At 32.8% G+C, this 24,363-nt stretch overlaps 1 protein-coding gene across 1 annotated transcript; it reads right to left on the reverse strand.

Annotated features, from left to right (window-relative positions):
* Positions 1–6,299: 6,299 nt before the first annotated feature.
* On the reverse strand, positions 6,300–21,238 carry LOC100313551 (nuclear receptor 2). Its single transcript, XM_002737313.3, has 5 exons — positions 20,871–21,238; positions 14,882–15,169; positions 11,173–11,353; positions 7,958–8,145; positions 6,300–7,295 (listed from the first exon to the last, which is right to left on the reverse strand). The coding sequence occupies exons 1-5, from the start codon at positions 21,208–21,210 to the stop codon at positions 7,060–7,062; spliced, it is 1,233 nt and encodes a 410-aa protein (XP_002737359.1). The 5' UTR covers positions 21,211–21,238; the 3' UTR covers positions 6,300–7,059.
* Positions 21,239–24,363: the final 3,125 nt, after the last annotated feature.

Raw genomic sequence — 24,363 nt, forward strand, 5'->3', positions numbered from 1 at the left:
TATTGTTATATGAATATCCATGTTTGTTATGTACCTAGCTATTCATATATTGAATGTTATGTACAGGGATAATCATATAACAAAGTTTATGTACATGGATATTTATGTAACTATTGTTATATGAATATCTAGTTTGTTATGTACCTAGCTAATCATATATTGAATGTTATGTACAGGGATAATCATATAACAAAGTTTATATGCAAGGATATTTATGTTACTATTGTTATATGAATATCTAGTTTGTTATGTACCTAGCTATTCATATATTGAATGTTATGTACAGGGATAATCATATAACAAAGTTTATATGCAGGGATATTTATGTAACTATTGTTATATGAATATCCATGTTTGTTATGTACCTAGCTATTCATATATTGAATGTTATGTACAGGGATAATCATATAACAAAGTTTATGTACATGGATATTTATGTAACTATTGTTATATGAATATCTAGTTTGTTATGTACCTAGCTATTCATATATTGAATGTTATGTACAGGGATAATCATATAACAAAGTTTATATGCAAGGATATTTATGTTACTATTGTTATATGAATATCCATGTTTGTTATGTACCTAGCTATTCATATATTGAATGTTATGTACAGGGATAATCATATAACAAAGTTTATGTACATGGATATTTATGTAACTATTGTTATATGAATATCTAGTTTGTTATGTACCTAGCTATTCATATATTGAATGTTATGTACAGGGATAATCATATAACAAAGTTTATGTACATGGATATTTATGTAACTATTGTTATATGAATATCTAGTTTGTTATGTACCTAGCTATTCATATATTGAATGTTATGTACAGGGATAATCATATAACAAAGTTTATGTACATGGATATTTATGTAACTATTGTTATATGAATATCCATGTTTGTTATGTACCTAGCTATTCATATATTGAATGTTATGTACAGGGATAATCATATAACAAAGTTTATGTACATGGATATTTATGTAACTATTGTTATATGAATATCTAGTTTGTTATGTACCTAGCTAATCATATATTGAATGTTATGTACAGGGATAATCATATAACAAAGTTTATATGCAGGGATATTTATGTAACTATTGTTATATGAATATCTATGTTTGTTATGTATCTAGCTATTCATATATTGAATGTTATGTACAGGGATAATCATATAACAAAGTTTATATGCAAGGATATTTATGTAACTATTGTTATATGAATATCTAGTTTGTTATGTACCTAGCTATTCATATATTGAATGTTATGTACAGGGATAATCATATAACAAAGTTTATATGCAAGGATATTTATGTAACTATTGTTATATGAATATCTAGTTTGTTATGTACCTAGCTATTCATATATTGAATGTTATGTACAGGGATAATCATATAACAAAGTTTATGTACATGGATATTTATGTAACTATTGTTATATGAATATCTAGTTTGTTATGTACCTAGCTATTCATATATTGAATGTTATGTACAGGGATAATCATATAACAAAGTTTATGTACATGGATATTTATGTAACTATTGTTATATGAATATCTAGTTTGTTATGTACCTAGCTAATCATATATTGAATGTTATGTACAGGCATAATCATATAACAAAGTTTATATGCAAGGATATTTATGTAACTATTGTTATATGAATATCTAGTTTGTTATGTACCTAGCTATTCATATATTGACTGTTATGTACAGGGATAATCATATAACAAAGTTTATATGCAAGGATATTTATGTAACTATTGTTATATGAATATCTAGTTTGTTATGTACCTAGCTATTCATATATTGAATGTTATGTACAGGGATAATCATATAACAAAGTTTATGTACATGGATATTTATGTAACTATTGTTATATGAATATCTAGTTTGTTATGTACCTAGCTATTCATATATTGAATGTTATGTACAGGGATAATCATATAACAAAGTTTATATGCAGGGATATTTATGTAACTATTGTTATATGAATATCCATGTTTGTTATGTACCTAGCTATTCATATATTGAATGTTATGTACAGGGATAATCATATAACAAAGTTTATGTACATGGATATTTATGTAACTATTTTTATATGAATATCCATGTTTGTTATGTACCTGGCTATTCATATATTGAATGTTATGTACAGGGATAATCATATAACAAAGTTTATGTACATGGATATTTATGTAACTATTGTTATATGAATATCCATGTTTGTTATGTATCTAGCTATTCATATATTGAATGTTATGTACAGGGATAATCATATAACAAAGTTTATGTACATGGATATTTATGTAACTATTGTTATATGAATATCTAGTTTGTTATGTACCTAGCTATTCATATATTGAATGTTATGTACAGGGATAATCATATAACAAAGTTTATGTACATGGATATTTATGTAACTATTGTTATATGAATATCTAGTTTGTTATGTACCTAGCTATTCATATATTGAATGTTATGTACAGGGATAATCATATAACAAAGTTTATATGCAGGGATATTTATGTAACTATTGTTATATGAATATCTAGTTTGTTATGTACCTAGCTATTCATATATTGAATGTTATGTACAGGGATAATCATATAACAAAGTTTATATGCAGGGATATTTATGTAACTATTGTTATATGAATATCTAGTTTGTTATGTACCTAGCTATTCATATATTGAATGTTATGTACAGGGATAATCATATAACAAAGTTTATGTACATGGATATTTATGTAACTATTGTTATATGAATATCTAGTTTGTTATGTACCTAGCTATTCATATATTGAATGTTATGTACAGGGATAATCATATAACAAAGTTTATGTACATGGATATTTATGTAACTATTGTTATATGAATATCTAGTTTGTTATGTACCTAGCTATTCATATATTGAATGTTATGTACAGGGATAATCATATAACAAAGTTTATGTACATGGATATTTATGTAACTATTGTTATATGAATATCTAGTTTGTTATGTACCTAGCTATTCATATATTGAATGTTATGTACAGGGATAATCATATAACAAAGTTTATATGCAGGGATATTTATGTAACTATTGTTATATGAATATCTAGTTTGTTATGTACCTAGCTATTCATATATTGAATGTTATGTACAGGGATAATCATATAACAAAGTTTATATGCAGGGATATTTATGTAACTATTGTTATATGAATATCTAGTTTGTTATGTACCTAGCTATTCATATATTGAATGTTATGTACAGGGATAATCATATAACAAAGTTTATATGTACAAGGATATTTATGTAACTATTGTTATATGAATATCCATGTTTGTTTTGTACCTGGCTATTCATATATTGAATGTTATGTACAGGGATAATCATATAACAAAGTTTATGTACAAGGATATTTATGTAACTTTGTTATATGAATATCCAGTTTGTTATGTACCTAGCTACTGTATTCATATATTGAATGTTATATACAGAGATAATCATATAACAAAGTTTATATACAGTGATATTTATGTAACTATTGTTATATGAATATCTAGTTTGTTATGTACCTAGCTATTCATACATTGAATGTTATGTACAGGGATAATCATATAACAAAGTTTATGTACAAGGATATTTATGTAACTATTGTTATATGAATATCCATGTTTGTTTTGTACCTGGCTATTCATATATTGAATGTTATGTACAGGGATAATCATATAACAAAGTTTATGTACATGGATATTTATGTAACTATTGTTATATGAATATCTAGTTTGTTATGTACCTAGCTAATCATATATTGAATGTTATGTACAGGGATAATCATATAACAAAGTTTATGTACAAGGATATTTATGTAACTATTGTTATATGAATATCCAGTTTGTTATGTACCTGGCTATTCATATATTGAATGTTATGTACAGGGATGTTTGTATAAATTAAAATTGGTGGTCTATCTCGAATGAACTGCAAAAACCTGGTGACCAAATTTGAAAATATCAACTATTCACTAAAATTAGAGAAATACAAACAAGTGTTGTACCTAAATTATGCCCGCAAAAGTGCTTACCACTAAAGAACACTATTCTGTACTTTCAAAAAAAATACATACACACAGGGTGGAAATGTACTTTATGTGAATACGTAATACAATGTAATACATACACACCTACATGTACATACAAAGTCATACAGGGGGTGGTGGTTGGTAAATTAGAGATTGCAAAATTACTATACAAGTAGCTGTTCCTATAATAAACTAATTTATACCAGTCATCAGTCTTTTCCTGGATGTAAATGTATTATTTGCTGCTGAAGTAATACAATATATCAAATCCTACCTGGGGTCCAACACCAAATATGGATTGACCCCTGACTCTATTGTGACATGTAGTCGTGAGTGGCACCTTCACTGACCGAACGGCATCAGACCCTACCAATGCCCAACAGAATAGTGTACGTCTCGCAAAGTTCATGCCTTCTTGCTATGAGTTCCAATGAATATTCATTATGGTGGTCATAGTAACACCGAGCTGAGGGCGAAACTCACATTATATCAACAAATAAACTCTGCTGTGAATGGTTACTCTTTGATGGCCGTCACTATCTGACGCTCCTGCTATTCGATTGATACTGACAAAAAATCGTTGGGGAAAGTGAAAAACTACATCATTCTGTCAGGCGTGTGTTGGGTTTGGAGAATTGCGGAGGGAGCAATTCACGCAACCTTGTCAGGCCACCCCAACTCTGGCTGAGACTAAACAGAGAGGTCAAAGACACTTGTCCAGATTTGCATTTTGAAGACCAGGTCCAGATGGGCAAACAAAGTTTGCGGAAAGGTTTCGCTAGAGCGAAGCACCAAATAAAATGAACATGTCAACAATTAAATCACCATTGTATTCATTGTCATTTTTAAAAATTTAATATTCATCATATTCACATTGACAATCAATGCAAGCACGTCAAGAGACAGTGCGCTTGAGAAAAAATGGACTGAAGATGAGAGTATACTACTTCCTACATTATCATTTTATAATCTAATCTAATTATAATAAGAGTAAAAATGTATAACTTCCTGATTACTGTAATGAGAACATAAAATTAGTGTTAGTCTGTTGTTCGCTCCTGTGTGTGAATGCAACTGGGTTTAGCCGATACATATGTGATTAGCTTTAATTATAGATGTACTGTAAAAGGGTTAATTATTCACTGGGTTTTAATTTTGCTTATTTCGCAGACTGGAGAATGCGCTAAAATAAAACTCAGTGAATACGTAAAATTGAGCATAGAATACATTACCTAAATGATAAAACCGTGAATTTAAAACCCACTGAATATGCCTGAAATGGTAAATCAGCAAAATTTAAACCCAGTGAAAATTAGACACTTTACAGTACTAGAGGTAGCCTGGACACTAATAATTATAACTAATGATAAACAATTATTAAATTAACTACAGTTTGAAGACAAAATATGTGTCATATATTTATCATATTGTGGATTTTGAATGGTAATCAGTGAATAAAGCTCATGTTCCGAGATGAAATTTCATTATTAAATCAGGAAATAATAACTTTTTAAGCTCCCTGGGTATATGTGAAATCCATTGTTCAACTGTCAGAACACTATGCAGAATTTGACAGATCAGTATTTGAACATTGAATCATAACAAAAATAAGCAAATCATTTCATTTTTGCAGCAACTGTTCAGTCTGCATCTTTTACACATACCATGACATGAGATTTAGTAGAAATTCAGAAAATCCATTACTGTGAAATACTTTTCACTTGGAATAGGTGATTTTCCGTACAAATGCGAGATCTCGCGAGATGCATGAAAGACGCGCGTCGAACGTCTGCCGCAAAAATCGAATGATTTGATTTTGAATTAGAATTTCTTTATTTCGTAGCTTACATTGACCGGCCGATCTTCGACAGAGGAATATTGCTTCCGAATACCCTTACTTAATTGAAATTGCCTATCATCAAATGTGGACAGCACATTATTAAGCATGGAAATGTCCCCGAAATACTTTCGCGCTTGTCGAATCCCACGCGATGTTTGACCCGACTACGACGCTATGACCTTTGTTTGTCCTGTTTTTACGTTCGATTTCACGCATAACGCGTGATTCTCGCAGTGAACGGAAAATGGTCTATTAATTTTCGCTATTTTCGCTGAAGGAATGATTCAGTGAAAATAAAATCTAGCAAATATACCTTTTTTCCTATATTTCACATTCAACTGGTCAGAAATCAGTGAAAATAAATTCCATATGAAACACCCAAAAATTCTTTTCAGCAAAAATTTAATCCAGCTAAAATAAAGTATTTTACAGTATTCAGGTTGCAGCTGATCATTGGCCGTTCTATCATTAGCTTGATTATTAAACAAGCAAGTATCTGGAATATTACTTCTTACATGTACTATAAAGTACTTTACACTGTATCTTCACTTGGAATTTATTTGTCACTATTTTTGCTGAAGAAAATACCTTTTTTTTCTATATTTTACATTCAACTCGTTAAAATTAAAATTCATAAAAAACAACTAAAATGTCTTCTCAGCAAAAATTAATTCCAACTAAAATAAAGTATTTTACAGTACTTTGAGAGAGTCACTTTGAATTAAAAATAAATACAGCTGAGGTTCATAATTCAAAAGCTTGTCGCACTCCCTAAACATTTTAAGAGCCAGTCACAGAAAATAATTTACCAAAATTTCATTCAACTCATGTCAAAAATATGTTTGATCATTCATGATTTTATTCAGATTTCAGTTTAATTTACAATTCTATTTATTATACAATTTGTACTTTTGATGAATAAATATGTAATATCATTCTGTACAGATAGTTGTACAGATGAGACTGAGTACCTAACTTGATGAAAAAATTAAATGTCTACATAACTGATAGTTATTCTCAACGTGGCTGCCTATTCCATTATCTCTGAGACTATTTCAGTGAATTGCATCATACACATGCACCATCCGATGTCATTGATAAAATCTATGACTACATAACTCAATAATTATTCTCAATATGGCTGCTTATCCCATCATCTCTGATACTAATTCATTGATTTGTATTGTGCCATCCAATGTCATTGATAAAAATCTCTCAGTTGCTTTAGAAGCAACAGTTCGTAAAGTTGGTAACCTTAGTAACACCTTTGCATATCTCTTGGCATCTTTTGGATAGTGTGTTTTGATGTAGTGTCGAAGTGCATCAACTATTTTGGCTTGAAGAGTTGTTACACTGGTTTTGTCTTGTAGTCCTGCGGCATCTTTACAAATATAAAATAATTGTTTGATTTTCATGGTACAGCACAACAAATAAATTATAATATCAATGAATTATTGAAACAGCATGTTTTTATTGGTTGATTGATACCAGACGAAGAATTTGATATCAATGCATTAACAAAATTGTGTGTGAATCGAAAAGATCCAATGTTTCCAATTTTTACAACAAACACATTGAAATTTCATTTCAGAAATTTAGGTCATTTTCATGTATGAAACAAGTTACCACACATTGTTTGCTCTATTCTTATCTAAATAATTTAAAGCAAAAACTTGCAAGTATACGACTGCGGATATATAATCAAAGTTTTGGGGGCATTATGGTTATAATCAAATGGCGTATAACACCATTAAAGTATGTATTCTGACGCATAGAATAAAGTAGTCCTAAAAACGTCACAGGAAGCTTACAGTAAGTCAATACTATTATCGCGGGGCATGCAATTTGGGGGCGTGATAACTCTCCTATCTCGTAAAATCAATACCTGCGAGAGCTAATTATCACTCTTCAAATTCATACAATTTTGAAGAGATTTTAATAACATAATTCCTCTAATTACTTGCGTTGCTGTGTTCAGGATTGCCCTTTTTTGGCTCACCAACAAATTAAAAAAAATGAGGCATGTTATTTATATTCACTCACCTGGATAAGTAAGTACAATGGCGTTAAGAAAACAGAACTCTACGTGATCAACGTTAACTTCTTGTATCCTTGAAACATAATTTAAAGTAGATTGTATCAGTTCTTGTCCCCAGCCAATCTCCATGGCCTGATCTTTGGTGAGCTTCATGTTAGCGCCAAATCTAACCAAACCATTTTCACTTCTAGATCTGTGAAGCATATGTATATAGTTATCGTATTTGCTCTAATATTTGGTAAAGTGACTAATATGTAAGTGACAGATGTGGCCAGAATAAAAACTTATATAATAATAATTAAGTATACATATAAAACAGGAATTAGCGACAAAGGGGTCCAAGCAAAAGTCTGATACTTTTTTACAAACACTTCTAGTCTGAAAAGCACTTTAATGAGCTTATAATATGAATTGATCAAATAAATCCTGAGAAATTAATTGTGTTCACGCACAGCTCCTTAGCACGGGCTAAGAGGTCAAATTCCTTAGCCCGTGCTAAGAAACGTGCGTGAACGCTTAGCACGGGCTAAGGAATGCTAAGTACGGGTTAAATCTGATCCGAATTTAAGACGCGGTCTAGACCCTTAGCACGGGCTAACGAAGTGTGCGCGAACGCTTAGCCCAGGGCTAAGCGTCCTCTGCGGCAACCTTTGGGTATATACAAAATAAATTTGGTTCGCTGTCTACGACATGCATTAATAAAACAATGTATTCTGTTTCGCCGTTGTATACTGTTTCTGTACATCCAAATAAGTTGGGTCCGTCTCCTCTCGTGTTCCTGTGCACGTCGCTTCAAAATTAGAACGAAACATGTCAGCAGCAGTAATATAGAACCTCGCGCATGTCATCCATTTTTCGTTCGTAAATAGCGGCTTGCCAAAGGTCACCGACTGATTACACCCCTTAGCCCGTGCTAACGACTGGCCCTCCCTGTGCGTGGACGCAATTGGGTCTAGCCGAAATGCAAATATGCTAGATAAGCCTAAATCAGCTCAAATCTTAGCCCGTACTTCGTGTAACATGAACACAACTATTGATTTTATGCCACTTTACTTTAATCCAATTTTGCTGTCAAACATTGAGATCAATCACACCAGACTTTGTCAGAATTTAATGCAAAATATCAACAAGATGAGCAGTTCTGAAAAAAAAAAAATGTTGTAGCCAACTTTTGGAGAATTCAATAATCCGGCAAAAGTGACAAGGCCACCATTATTTTTATTTGTGGAATTGGTAGCCCATTTGTCAGTGCATAGACACGCAGAAACTGATATCAAGATGGCTGCCAAACCAGTTGACCAATCAAAAATCGGAAAGTCAGGTGCACTAGAGGTTATTGAATTGATTTCATCATTGGATAATCAAGTTCAAATTCTACCCTGGGAACGGACAACTTCAACTTGTCATTATATAAAACTGACATGTTAGTATTTTTCAGATGCTTATGTGAATGAAATAGGGGTCAACTCATGCAATAAAACCTTTTTACCACCAGTTCCCTTTTCTCATTACAAACTCACAAAATAGTTCCGTTTATAGTCTCCACTTTCCTTCAGAAGATTGGAACAAAAATAGCCACATTTTAGGGTTCATTTCCAGAAATATTGAAGAAAATAAGTAACAAGACATGAATGTCACAGTCCCCGTTATTTAGTTATAAAATACTCATGTTAAAATAATACATGGAACATCTGTAAATAATTGAATTAATATGTACTCTATGTGGGTACAACTCATCATGAAGGGATTTCCCTTAATCTGATAACTGAAAACTTTCATTGATCCGTGTCCAAAATCTCAGAGTACACAAGTGCAACCAAACTATGTTTCATACATGCTCAAGAAACTGCACTCATAAATCTGAGTAAATCTTGATGTACCTTTAATAACTTGACTTCTTTGTTAATTCAGGTCTTTGTATATTACCAGGACCTGGGTTTGTTTCAGTATCACCACTATAATTCCCATCAAAATGTAGCCCTGACACCCCTCTACAGTTTCCACACAGATTGGTAATGGTACGATGCATCTGTCACTGATTCAGATCAAGGTCATGATCAGGTAATGACATCACTAAAAACCCTAGCATTACAATCTAAGCTAATTATTTATTTTGAGCATGCTGAGTTGTTCTCTCAGTGCAGTAGGGAAAGGTAATTTTGGATGAAAATCATGAAAAAGACCCACTTTAGGATTTTCAGAAAATATTAGAGACGTCACAGACGGGAAATTGAAATAAGAATTAATAGTCCGCCTTTCAGGCTGCGCCTGAAACAGGGACTAAAAAGTGCAGAAGAATTTAGGCGAGAAAGTCTGGTGGTGAACAAGCAGCCGGTCGGCTGAGATAGCTCCGCTGTTAGCAGTGCACATTTCAATTAAAGAACAGAAGATATCATTAGAAAATGAACAATATGTATAGTATCAAAACAATGGGACTTGCTGTTTTCAAAAATATCATTTTTCACCAACAATGACAAAAATAATCATCAAAATTAGATAATTGAAAATATCACCACGAAATTAACAAATCTGAAAGAGGTCCACATGTAGTACCTATATATGTAATATCAAAACAATTGGACTTGCGGTTTTTAACAAGAAGTCAAAAATATCATTTTTTACCAAAAATATTCACCAAATTTAGAGAATTAAAGGTATCATTACAAATTGACCAAATCTGAGAGAGGTTCCCTTGTAGTACCCATATATGTAATATCAAAGCAATTGGACTTGCGGTTTTTAACAAGAAGTTGAAAATATCACTTTTTACCAAAAATGACAAAAATATTCACCAAACTTAGAGAATTAAAGATATCATTACAAAATGAGCAAATCTGAGAGAGATCCACATATAGTACCTATATATGTAATATCAAAGCAATTGGACTTGTAGTTTTTAACAAGAAGTCGAAAATATCACTTTTTACCAAAAATGACAAAAATATTCACCAAAATTAGAGAATTGAAGATATCAACATGAAATGAACAAACCTAAGAGAGGTCTACCCAAGGTACATATACACCAAGTATCGAAGCATTCAGGCTAGTAGTTTTCAAGAAGTCGAAAAAGTAAAACATTGACACGGACGATGACGGACCCCGATGGACAATCACTCATATGATAAGCTCCGCTCGACAAAGTCGACAGCGGAGCTAAAAAGTTAAAGTTAAGCATTTACACTCTATACTCAATGATATGTGTTTGTTTGTTTTATCTTACCTATATGCTAACCTGAGTACATTTAGTTCCATGAATGATGCTTTTAAAAGTGCCATTTGATCTTCTATCAGTAGACCTCGAAATCCCGGCACATGCCGAGCCCACTGTATAATTAACTGCAATTCTTTGTATCCATACTGCATCAAATCATCTATGCCAAAATTACTCATATCCTTGAATGCTATAAAAAAAAAAATTTACATGACTACACATGGCTTACCCTGTATATGTGAGGATGGGCAGATCATAGCATAAAGGGGGGGATACCATTACTGGGAACATACATGTAGCTGGGGCAGATCACAGCATAAGATGGTAAGATGGAATACAAAAGATAGGGAAGATCACAGCTGTACTTCCCGGATCATAAGCCCCTCCCCAAGTATAAGCCCACCCCTCTATATTTGGACATTTACCGTGTTGAGGGCATCCTCGATTATAAGCCCAGGGTGTTTTTACCGGGTCTTGACAACATTCATTAAAACATGTACCTATGTAAAAAGTGTGTTTCATTGCATAAAGTATAAGCCATCCCTTACTTTTCCCTATTTTTACATGTTCAGGCCCCTGGGCTTATGATTGGAAAAGTACGGTAGTTGGAAGATCAAAGCATAGGGTGGAGAAGGTCATAGCATAGGGTGGAGAAGGCCATCTACCAGAATAATACAGATCAATCATATATAAATTTGATAGTAATCACTTAAGGTAGAGATGCAGTTTACCTGACAGGTATTTTAATTAGTAAATTAGGAAACCAAGATGACCTCCCTTGTCCACAAAACTATATATTTTCGGAAAGCTTATTGTATGAATTTAAAAAGTTTGTTATTATTTTTCTTTTATGGACACTGTAGTTTTAAATATGCACAAAAATGTGCTTTTTTGGTCTAAAGTGATTTAAAAAAAATTAGCTCCTAAACCATGCCTCTGTTTCCTGTCAAAATTGGCTTATGGGTACATCTGTTTACTATGAAGAAAACGCCGTCTTGAAAACTGTCTACCAGTTGTCAATTTTGCAGGGCAGCAGCCCAAATTTCACTAATTCAGGTTTATGCATAAATTAACACCAAGGCTAGTTGTCTGTGCGACTGTTCAACCAAAAACAATGCACCGACGGCGTTTTGAAGATAAACGCATTGTCAATCATTTGTGAAAATTTCAAAATAAAAGGTCAAAGCGTCTAGGAGCTATTTTTTTTAAAGTTCTGGGATGTGCACTGAAAAGAAGCAAAGATAATTGCTAATTTGCATAACAATTCACTCAGTAAGAAGTTGCTAATGCTCATAATTAAAATGGCTGTAACAGTTTCAAATTTAAATGTATTATTGTTTTGTTAAAAGTTAAATATAGTGCATAATATGGAGATCCCATCATTTCTTTTTTTCACCATGTTTCTTTTTTATTATTTATGTACAGCCTTGCTAAATCTTTCTAAGCGTTCAAAGGAGAGAATGTTTGCACCTGTTATCTATATTTTAAAATCGTTTTTTGAGTATGTTCCACTATTCACAATTCTACAAAATTTTAACAGTCTATAGCCAAGACGGTTTAGATAATAAAAAGCAAAAAAAAAAATTCACTCCCAAGTGCCCACGAACCTGCATCTCTACCTTAATTAGAATGTAGAAACAAATATTGAAATTATTTATAATTAGGGAAGAATTTGAATGAATTCAATAGCAGGTGTAATGTGGAGTGTGTATTATGTACAGTAACAAGTGTTGTAGTTATCCATGCTGTTAATTCAAGTTGAATGATCTGACCTCTGACCCTTATATTCACATATAATTGATAATTTATTTTTCATAAACTTCAACAAAATTTTCCAATCAACCTGATTAGATTAGTTGAATTGATAAAAATCATGACTGCACATCCCTCCTTATTTTGCTGCACAGTTCAGCTAATTAATGTCAGCAACAGCAAATTCAACATGATAATGAAAATCTAAACACAAACTATATCATTAACCAATGATACCATATTTATTATATTATATAAGCAAATCTCCAATAAAATATATGTAATATCAAAGCAATTGGACTTGCGTTTTTTAACAAGAAGTCGAGAATTGAAGATATCATCACGAAATGAACAAATCTGAGAAAGGTCTAGATGTAGTATCTATATATGTAATATCAAAGCAATTGAACTTTTGGTTTTTAACAAGTCGAAAATATCACTTTTTACCAAAAATTACAAAAATATTCACCAAAATTAGAGAATTGAAGATATCATCACAAAATGAACAAATCTGAGAGAGGTCCACATGTAGTACCTATATATGTGTAATATCAAAGCAATCGGACTTACAGTTTTTAACAAGAAGTCGAAAATATAACTTTTTACCAAACATTTTTTTACCAAAAATTACAAAAATATTCACCAAAATTAGAGAATTGAAGACATCATCACAAAATGAACAAATCTGAGAGAGGTCCACATGTAGTACCTATATATGTAATATCAAAGCAATCGGACTTGCGGTTTTTAACAAGAAGTCGAAAATATCACTTTTTACCAAAAATTTACAAAAATATTCACCAAAATTAGAGAATTGAAGATATCATCACGAAATGAACAAATCTGAGAGAGGTCCACATGTACCATAGTACCTATATATGTAGTATCAAAGCAATTGGACTTGCGGTTTTTAACAAGAAGTCGAAAATATCACTTTTTACCAAAAATGACAAAAATATTCACCAAAATTAGAGAATTGAAGATATCAACATGAAATGAAGAAACCTAAGAGAGGTCTACCCAAGGTACATATACACCAAGTATCAAAGCATTCAGGCTTGTAGTTTTCAAGAAGAAATCGTAAAAGTAAAACATTGACACGGACGACGACGGACAATCACTCATATGATAAGCTCCGCTCGACAAAGTCGACAGCGGAGCTAAAAAGTCATGAATAATTTTAATCATAGACACACCTTTGTGATATAAGTGCATGTGCTAGTAATCTATAAATATACACCGCATCATATGTTAATATGACAGGGCTATATCCAGTATGTCCCGATATAAAAGCAGGTACATGTAGGAGCATTAATAAACGAAATAACAATGTTGCAAATCAATTATTTAAAGAGCTTTATTTTCATCCAATGTAATAGACCAAAACGTATATATATGCTATTAGTGTAAATGTAGACAATTTTTATAAGTCTAGAATCCAAAACAATAGAATTTCCTGTTTTGTAAATTTTCTCTTATTTGCCAGCAGTATTGAATGTTATTGAGGTCACATCCAAACACCTTCCTTTGTTTGCATTGGAACAAGTAGACCTATATAATATGACATGGAAATAGAATCCTGACATTTAAGCCAAATGTCCACACAGCACAAAGAAAAAACATACAAACAGGAAAAAGACATATAAAAGTAAGGTTATCATGGGAATATCTCACATCGAGTATGGCAGTACGGAAACACACCGACCTCCATAAAACTTGATATGAATACCATTGTGTTTTCTTGCATGCTATTTTCTTATGACAACATTGTATTATATATTTAGAATAAAAATGTTACATTGTCAATTTTAGGAGTTATTGTCTTTGGAAGAAATTGGATCACTGCATCCTAACTAGAGAACGCTAGAACATGTTTAAATAGGCATGCATTTACAACATAAGCATAACAAAATATGCATAAATTTGAATATATTTAAATACAAAATTAGAAATGATGTCAACTTACACTGAGCTTCAGGTACTATGTCAGGACGTGCAGCGGTTAGTAACTCGGCCATTGTCTCATACGCTTTACTTTGATCCTCCTGTGAAACGTCACTGTCTTCTTTTAAACGTTTCTCAGGTTGAGGGGAATTTGTATCGGTTAACGATGACGAGGATGCTGTATCATTGTTTGTATCACTCACATTAGGGAATGTTTTTTTTGTACTTTGGTTCACGGGCAGACTTGATGAATGTGATCGTGAGCGCTTTATTTTCTGTTTACCACCCGGTGTTCTGTCTTCTCGTACAGCTGTGAAGCGTTATAAAAGAACAATTATATTATGGGATAGAAGAATAAAGTAACCCATAACACTGTAGGTACAAACAAGTTGTGAATGTGTGATACCAGGTCACAGGTGATAATCTTTTTATCACATACCAACTCGGTATGGCAAAAAAAAGACAAATATATATACAAATCATATACTGTGAAATACTTTATTTTAGTTGGAATTAATTTTTGCTGAAAAGACTTACTGGGTGATGGAATTTATTTTCACTGATTTTTGACAATCAGAATGTAAAATATAGGAAAAAAGGTATATTCGCTGGATTTTATTTTCACTGAATCATTCTTCACCGAAAATAGCGAAAATAAATTACAAGCGAAAATAAAGTATTTTAAAGTAACCCATGACACTGTAGGTACAAACAAGTTGTGAATGTGTGATATTAGGTGATAATCTTTTTATCACATACCAACTAGATGTGCCAAAAAAAAAAAGACAATCTGTAATATACAAATCTTATACTAATTTATGATAATAAGGCTTGAAATTTAATAGCGACAATGGACATGTATTTGCAGTTAAGGCTGTTGACAGTTATAATCGGCAGAAATTTGACCATCTATCAATAAGTTTTCGGAATAAATTTTTAGTTGATATTCTTATAAGCTTACTACCGGTAGTTAGTAATACTGTAAAATCTGTATTAAAAACCGCAGCTTCTATTAAAATGGTACAATGCAACAGAGGGAATGCGGCTTCTATTAGAGCATCTACACATATGAGAAATGATGAATTTTCGGTTCTTAAAAAGAATGAGTACAACTTGTATTAGGGATGTGGCTTCTAATACAGATTTTACGGTAATATTGACTGCCAGTCTGAAATTCTTGTATTGCAGCAATAGTTTTGTCGCATAATTGAATTTCTTTCGTTTCACAACTACAATGTATGAATGATATGCAGCTTGGTCATGTAATAATACATGTACATGTACGTATCAGTTGACTCAGTTCATGTGCACACATGTATAACAAATAATTGATATACTGTATTCATATCTCAAATAAAAAACATGTAAACTGATAAACAGGGGTTTTTCTAGGAAAAAACTACAAGAGGGTACACTGCAATTCAGCTGTGACCTGAAGTGGGGTACTCCCTACCAGGGTGCGAAGTTTTTGATAATTCTAAGTTAAAACAGAGCATTCTATGGCAAAATTACTATCAGACAGGTCACAGTTGAAGACTGTGGCCACATGTGATCCCTGGTCAATCAGAATTTTATGGTTGCCAGCGGATCTGCTTCCTCGGGTAACAGGGCGCATGGCCATGGCATGAGAACGCTGTCCCACTGTTCCCTTGTTTAAAAAAATCCCTGGATAAACCAACAATATAATTTTACTGATTTATATATGAGGAAATTCTGATAGTGGTTATCACGAAATAGGTCAAACAGACGGTATCCCACCAGTTGATCATTGAAGTTGATCGCATTTTCTGGTCTTTACTACGATCTATAATACTTTCTGCAAATATTTGTAACATTTACTAGACAGATTTTATATCTTTTATGAAAGCATAAGAGGTTACAGCCTTTTTTATGGTGTGATCAAGCATGAAACACACTCAGAATTTGTGTCAGTGAAATGTTTAGGTTCTCGTACATTGTACGATTCGGCATAAATTCCCCGAGATTACTGTAAAATATTTATTTTAGCTGGAATTATTTTCACTCCAAAGACTTTTTGGGTGTTTTGTATGGAATTAATTTTCACTGATTTTTGACAAGTAGAATGTAAAATATAAGAAAAATAGTATATTCGCTGGATTTTATTTTCAGTGAATCATTCCTTAAGCGAAAATAGCGAAAATATTTGACAGTATTTGGTTTTGTGTTTTCACTGATCAGGTGGAGAGGCCAAGGGTCAAACAGAGTAAAATACCAAAAATTATTGTAGTGCTCAGTGCCATAGCTCACAGAGATAGGCTTATAGTATCGGTAATATATGGTACTTGTCTACATTATAAGTATATTGATGTGAAAGTTAAAAGAAATATATATAGATATATATATAAAAAAAAAAAAAATTAAGGACAGAAGTTCAAAGGTCAACTTAAAAATTGTAGGTAAAACGTTTCAACATTATATTTGTCAAACCAAAATTTGGCATGTTTCTATAATTGCTTTGTTCATTTTGAACCAAACGGACATAATTTAACATTTTTGAAAGTTTTTTTTTACAGGATATAACCAGTCCGTTAAAGCGGGGGTGTCGTCACCTGCACATGCGTCAGATGGCATAGCGTGTCATTGTTTACAAACAAGCGTCTACCCATGATCCTTTGCGTTATTAGCGTGTGTTGTTATTGGCGCTTAGGACTCAATTCCCACACGTGCGCAGGTGGCGACCCTCACGCTTTAAGTAACCAGTTGTCACGTATTATGTGATTATTGAGCCTGACATGGGCGACTTGGGGTTAAGATATTAGTAGAACAAGGCAGACAGAACAAACCTTAACGATTATAAATGTCAAGTTGTATTTATAAATGTCTAAGATTTATAATCTTTCAGACTACTCATAGTTACCACTGGCATTAAAAGTACGAAGTGTCTACGATGAATTTTTAATGGTTATCAGGAATATTAATATTAAACATATTCAAAGTAATGTCAAAATGTCATCCAAAAATTGATAATAATTTTTTTTAATTACTACTAATAATTTTAATTATTGAAATCAAGATATCATGCTTTTCATTGTCAAGATGATGTACATTGTATATTCATTACATATTTTTTATGATTTATTAAATATTTCAAAAAATATAGGACTTAATGTGTTATAGGACTTGCTGTAATAAGCAATAATTTACAATTTTTGACCATAATTGTGTTTGTATTGTATATAAAATTCAACTGCATGTGTATTTGCATTTTTTTAGAGAAAAAAAACGGTAAGAAATTTGCATTGGAGTGTGTAGATGTATTTGTGGGGGTGTTGTGGGTGGGGTTGGATGGGGTGTTAGGCATCTGGATAGAAGTTGCCATTCTATAAGGCTTTAGGACAAGAAAATAAAATAAAATATGAAACTCTTTGTGAATGTAACAATGAAATTTTGATTGGAACAGATGACATTTTAACAGCGAATTATACTCAACTTCTTGGCAGTGGTGTCGATCCAGAAAACTACACTTGTAATTTTGCATTTTTTCAGAAAAAAATTCCTGGACACACATTTCTTGTGGCAGTCAAGTGAAAATGAGAATCAAAGAGTTTTATTTCCTAGCTTTAGTTTATAGCATGAGATATAATTTTTCAATTTCTCTTTTAATAGCCCCTATGCATGACCTCTAAGGGTCATACATCCTGGTACTTTGTGGTGTAAAATGAATGAGAATTTCAGAATTATATTCCTCCAAATTTCAAGCAGCTGTTATTAAAGTTCAAAACAAGTAGCCTCTCGTCTGAAACAGCTTCGCTGTGAGCATTTGCACATTTTAATTAAAGAATTGTAAATCTCATTACAAAATGAACAAATCTGAGATTGGTTCACATGAGGTTCCTATATATGTAATATCAAAGCCATCAAAAATGTCACGTTTTTACCAAAAATGACATAAATATTCATCAAAATTAGAGAATTGAAGATATCATCACGAAATAAACAAATCTGAGAGAGGTCTACTTGAGGTATCTATATGTATTATATCAAAGCAATCAGATTTGCAGTTTTCAACAAGTCAAAAATGTCACGTTTTCACCAAAAATGATAAAAATATTCATCAAAATTAGAGAATTGAAGATATCATCACAAAATGAACAATGAAATAAAAAATGAAATAGCACAACTAGTTGCGTCACAGTTGCACAAAATATTGGGTTAGAGAGCACACTACCTATCGATATGCTCTAAATATTCACATACTAAACTGGGGAACTCGGGTGTAGCACCTGATACTCTCGGCTGGCGCCCTCTTACCGTATTGTCGATTGACTTTAAAGTCATAATGATATTTCTTGAGCCACGCACTTCCGTACAACATAAAATCTTTCTCAAATATTATTTTTCTCTGTGAAAACTTCCCAGCAACACCAGCTGACAATGTGTCTGGACACCAAATACACTGAAATTACTCCAAAAATATTTCAATGGCGATAGATACAATGTACACCATTAAAACGGCACCGAAACCTTCCGACATGGCGTTTCCAGGTCGATCTGCCATGATTTTCTGTGATGACTTGGTCGCTCTGCTCCCTCGTCTGTGCGTTTTTTCTAGAAAAACTCCTGCATACTGTCAAATACTTTATTTTAGCTGGAATTAATTTTTGCTGAAAAGACTTACCGGGGGTATTAAATTTATTTTCAATGATTTCTGACAAGTTGAATGTAAAATACAGAAAAAGGATATATTCGCTGGATTTTATTTTCACTGAATCATTTCTTCAGCAAAAATTAATTCCATGAGAAAATAAAGTATTTTACAGTATTGATCACTACACTGATCATACTGAGCACAACGAGAGCAGCACACAGCATGATGACGTTAATGTTTCTATTTATGAATAGATCATTACAAAAACAACTGTTGATATCTATTGTACATGAATGATTCAACAGAAAATACAAGAATGGACAAGCTGCGATTCAAAATTAACAATCACAAAAGATCTTTTGCATGTGACGTCAACTAAACATTGATTGACCACACAAGGTTCTAAACGATACGAAATCTGCAGCTGCATGGTTATTAACAAACAGCAGTAAAAATTAAGACAAAAATATTCAAAATACAAAACACAAGGAATCCTTAGCCTAGGTCATAAAAGGTATTAACGGAAGTACCTTCCATGGCTAGGTGAAGTGATGTACATCACTGTAAACAGCTGGAATTTCCATTTATTTTTTATTAAATATGCAATATGGATGAAAACTTGTAATTTTAAATATTGAAGTTTGATTTTTTATAAATATATCAATACAAGAATTATGATTATAATCATGTATTGTTGTTTTTGCAGCACACAACTAATCATTGAGTTCATCAAGCTATCCATTCCTGTTTCAATAATGTCGAGTAATATTAATTAAATATTTCTTTAATGAAACAATAACAAAATATGCAAATGCACTGATTGTTTTTTATTTTTCATAGAACAAATAGTGTTGTGCTCACAAGCAAAAGCTATATTTTTAGTTTACGATAAATCGTTACCAAATTTCAATAAAACAAACAATAAAACAAATATGTTTATTATGTCCATATTGCATTTTCAATTAACATTTTATCAACAGAAGGATACATTCATACATAGTTACCTTCTTAGGTTATGTGAAATGTATTAGAAAAGCAATTGAACTAAAACAATGAAACAACAGCAAAAAAAAAACATTTACATTTCAAAATTGTTAATTTATTCTTTTTTTTTGAAATTGAAACCCGGATTTTTTAAACCAGAAAATAAAATACTCAGTGAAATATCCTTTTTATTCAGAAGATCTAATTAAAAATATTATTCAATATTCACGAGAAAAGTTACCACAGAGAAAATTAAATATTCAATTTAAAGCATATTAATCTTACAGAACCTAATCGATTGCAGCATGTTGTGGCTCATCGTGTTACTGCCAAAACAAGCGATAACAGTCTCAGCGCGTCGATCGATGTTTGAGTGGCTTTACACACTGATTTCACGAAGAGCAAGAAAAATACTTACCGTCTATTTTCATGCCCATGTTGACACATTTCTGAAAGCGGCATGACTGGCAACTGTTCCTACTGTACTTTGTAATCTCGCAGTTCCTGCTTTCTTTACAGCTGTATTTCAGTTGTTTTTGAACGGTTCGTTTGAAAAAACCCTTACAACCCTCGCACGAAAATACCGAATAATGGTATCCAGACCCCTTGTCGGAACATACTAAACACAGTAATTCAGTCGTTGTTGTTACTGATGGTGAAAGAGAGTCTTCATTCTGTGCATGTGTTGTTGATTGACTGGAGAACGCAGGGGAATTAGAGAGAACTGATTGCTCTTGCTCCGACCTAGAAGCCGCCATTTTCGTTCTTGTTTACAACAGCAGGAGATTGGCAATACCATTTTATTCACGGGTAGGAAAGGTTTAAGAGTGAGGGTCAGTTTTGTTCATATATAATTTAGTAAATGTGACATATATTTGAATTTTTGGTTGAACTATAACAATAATAATTTATTCATTTATAGTGCGCTTTTTACAAGCCTGATCAAGAGCGCATATTTATAAATGCAGGCAATAATACTATACAATTATATTAACAACAGAACAATAAAATATAATACAGTTTTATAAATTAAAAGCCTTCTTGAACAGATTGTGTTTAAAAGTGTTAGAATTATTTGTGTTTGATAGCAAATGCTAAGTCGGTTCGTAAACGTGGACCACCGACAGATAACGCCACCACAAGCTATTAAATTATATTTGGTATAACGAACAACGACCGATTAAAGAAACGTAACCCAGATTTCAGTGTCACGTATTGTTTGTTTTAGCCCTGAGTACAGTCCTGTAGGTTGGCCTCCTTCCGTTGATCATTCGGCCCCCACAGTCCTGAGAAGTCGCATAGACCGGGGATTCGACACCCGCCTACAAATTTATGGCGGAGAACCGTTCTGCAGTTTTCATGATTGTAACCAGCTAAAACATCTATCGACTAATCTAGCGATTACAAATACCTTTTTTGTGGCCGAAAAATGAACCTACAGCACTGGAACGTTGGCGAAAGCAAGTTTTACGCAACGAAACAACGTTTTGTTTATGAATGCGTCAAGAACAAGATGGCGGCGTATATTTTCGGTTGACGTTGGAAAATGTCGATTCTATCGACCCTAGTGGGAAATCTTATGTAATTTCGCTTCCAGTTAAGGTATTTAGAATAGTTAGACGTATCGACCTGCTTATTTTTTAACTGCAAAGCTGAATGCCTCTTAAATCGCCCGATACACTCTTTCACAATAGTGTCGAATCCCCGGTCTATGCGACTTCTCAGGACTGTGAGGGCCGAATGATCAACGGAAGGAGGCCAACCTACAGGACTGTACTCAGGGCTATGTTTGTTTCAGTCGATGATACACACCAATGCTCGTCCCGAGTGACTTAAAGCGGGTTGGTCGTTACCTGCGCACGCGCGGGAATTGAGTCCCAAGTGCGATAACAACACACGCTAAAAACGCAAAGGCTCATGGGTAGACGCTTGTTTGTAAACAATGACACGCTGTGGCCATCAGGCGCATGCACAGATGACAACTCCCCTTTAAACATTAAACATAAGAGTTTATAAGTCTATACAATTCAATAAGGGTCGGTGTGTTATATTTCTTACAGACAACAATAAGCCTCACAGCAGTATTCAGGGTCCTCTGCAATCAATAGAGGGAATTACCGGGACAATAGGCTATTCTCGGACTGGCAAGGACGTGTACCAACATTTTGGACATTTCCTAATTTGTGATATTCTAAGAAGATAATTAAATGACGCTTAACAAATGTGCGCAAGATTGTGTAGACTATTTTTGCGGAAACCAATATACCATCAATGTTTACATTTTCCAACCTATTTTTGTTTAATTGTTGTGGTTTTCCTATCAACATAACTTTGGTTTTGCCAGCGTTTAAGATTGAACAAATTTGTATACATATTTACAGAGGACACAGTGTGCTTCAAATGTAATACATTGCCTTTAATTTGTTATGATATTTCCATAAATATTTTTTTGTAGATATAAAAATACACATACCATTATAATGTTATACCAAAAGTCACTGAATTGTTCAAATGTATTCGTAAATATTGACTCGTATTTGTGGAGGCGTATTTTGATATGTTCAATTACGTAGAGCTTGTCATATCCTTAAAAGGCCTCGCTAAAATTCACGAGACAAAACTATCAAACATTGTTAATAAAATAAACTCATAAAGTTAACTTGGTCAATGTACGGGCTGTCCGTTCAGTGAAAACATGAGTGGTTGTTAGTTGGTTAATTCTTGTCAACAACTTTAGATGGCTTCTAGTAGAGTGACTGTGGTTCAAGACGGAGTATATGCTTTTATTTCAAGGTCGCATATTTCAATATTAAAGTTGCATTTTTAGATCGTAAGATCTTTTAACAGACTATAATGGTTTCGTGTAAGCGATATATGCACTTACGGCGATGCGCGGATGGCGAGAAATTGGCCTGTAACGATCAAGTGTAAACAAAACATACCGGCGTACGAGGGTTACCGAGCATTTCCGGTTATATCCGGGTATCTGCGAGTATTACTATGAATGCCAATTGTCAACAGTCTAGGGAGTCCGCAACACTCGTTTATCTGTGGGAGTTGCAGACGATAACTCAAGTTGGTGTTTTGGCGGCAGGCGTTCGAAGATGCCTTCACCACGTCCACAGGTTAGTGATTTATTTGTTTCTCTTTTGTGTTTTGGTGTGTTTAATACTAAATTGTGTGGTTCAGTATTCATTTCGGCAGTATTTCTTGCTGTTACTACCCCTTGTGCGTTCCAAATTTAGCGGGAAAGCGGGGTGTTTTTCACCTTCCAGAGCGGGCCCGCGCGGGAGGCAAATAGGCCCTCTATAATGACCTGGCAATTATTTCGGAGTCCGTGGACGGTCTACAAAACTGTCTGAACAAACTAAATGATTATTGTACAAAATGGAACGTAAATGTTAATGTTAGAAAAACTAAAGTAATGATATTTAACAACAGTAATCGTTTAATAAAAAATATGAATTTCAAAATAAATAATGAAGAGATAACATCTGTTAAGGAGTTTTGTTATTTAGGAACCATTTTCACACCAAATGGCAAATTTAAAATAAATCAGTCAAACCTAAAAAATAAAGCTATGAAAGCTTTATTTAGTAAACGTCACACTATACTAAATCATAAAATGATCTCTACAAAACTAAGCCTTCAACTTTTTGATCAACTCATCTCTCCAATTTTGTTATATGGGTCAGAGATTTGGGCCAATGAAATTACAAATGAAAACAATTACTTGGAGCAAGCGTGCAACCACTTTTACCGGTTTATTTTAGGTGCTAGTAAAGTAACACCATTGATTGGCATAAGAGGCGAAATTGGTAGAATTCCTATAAGGATTAAGGCAAATTTATCGCTAATTAAATATTGGCACAGATTGACATTGTTACCTGAAAATCATATTCTAAAAAGTG

Source organism: Saccoglossus kowalevskii, chromosome 5 (genome assembly GCF_978046115.1).
Source record: "Saccoglossus kowalevskii chromosome 5, keSacKowa6.1, whole genome shotgun sequence".
Taxonomy (NCBI): Eukaryota; Metazoa; Hemichordata; class Enteropneusta; family Harrimaniidae; genus Saccoglossus; species Saccoglossus kowalevskii.

What these genes read in the sequence shown, in the direction of transcription:
- LOC100313551 (XM_002737313.3), bottom strand. Translation starts at nt 21,210, where the DNA reads ATGGCGGCTTCTAGGTCGGAGCAAGAGCAATCAGTTCTCTCTAATTCC. An exon ending in GTACTCAGGTTAGCATATAG is followed by an intron (nt 8,146 to 11,172) that starts GTAAGATAAAAC and finishes TATGCTTCACAG; the next exon opens with ATCTAGAAGTGAAAATGGTT. An exon ending in CATTGTACTTACTTATCCAG is followed by an intron (nt 7,296 to 7,957) that starts GTGAGTGAATAT and finishes ATATTTGTAAAG; the next exon opens with ATGCCGCAGGACTACAAGAC.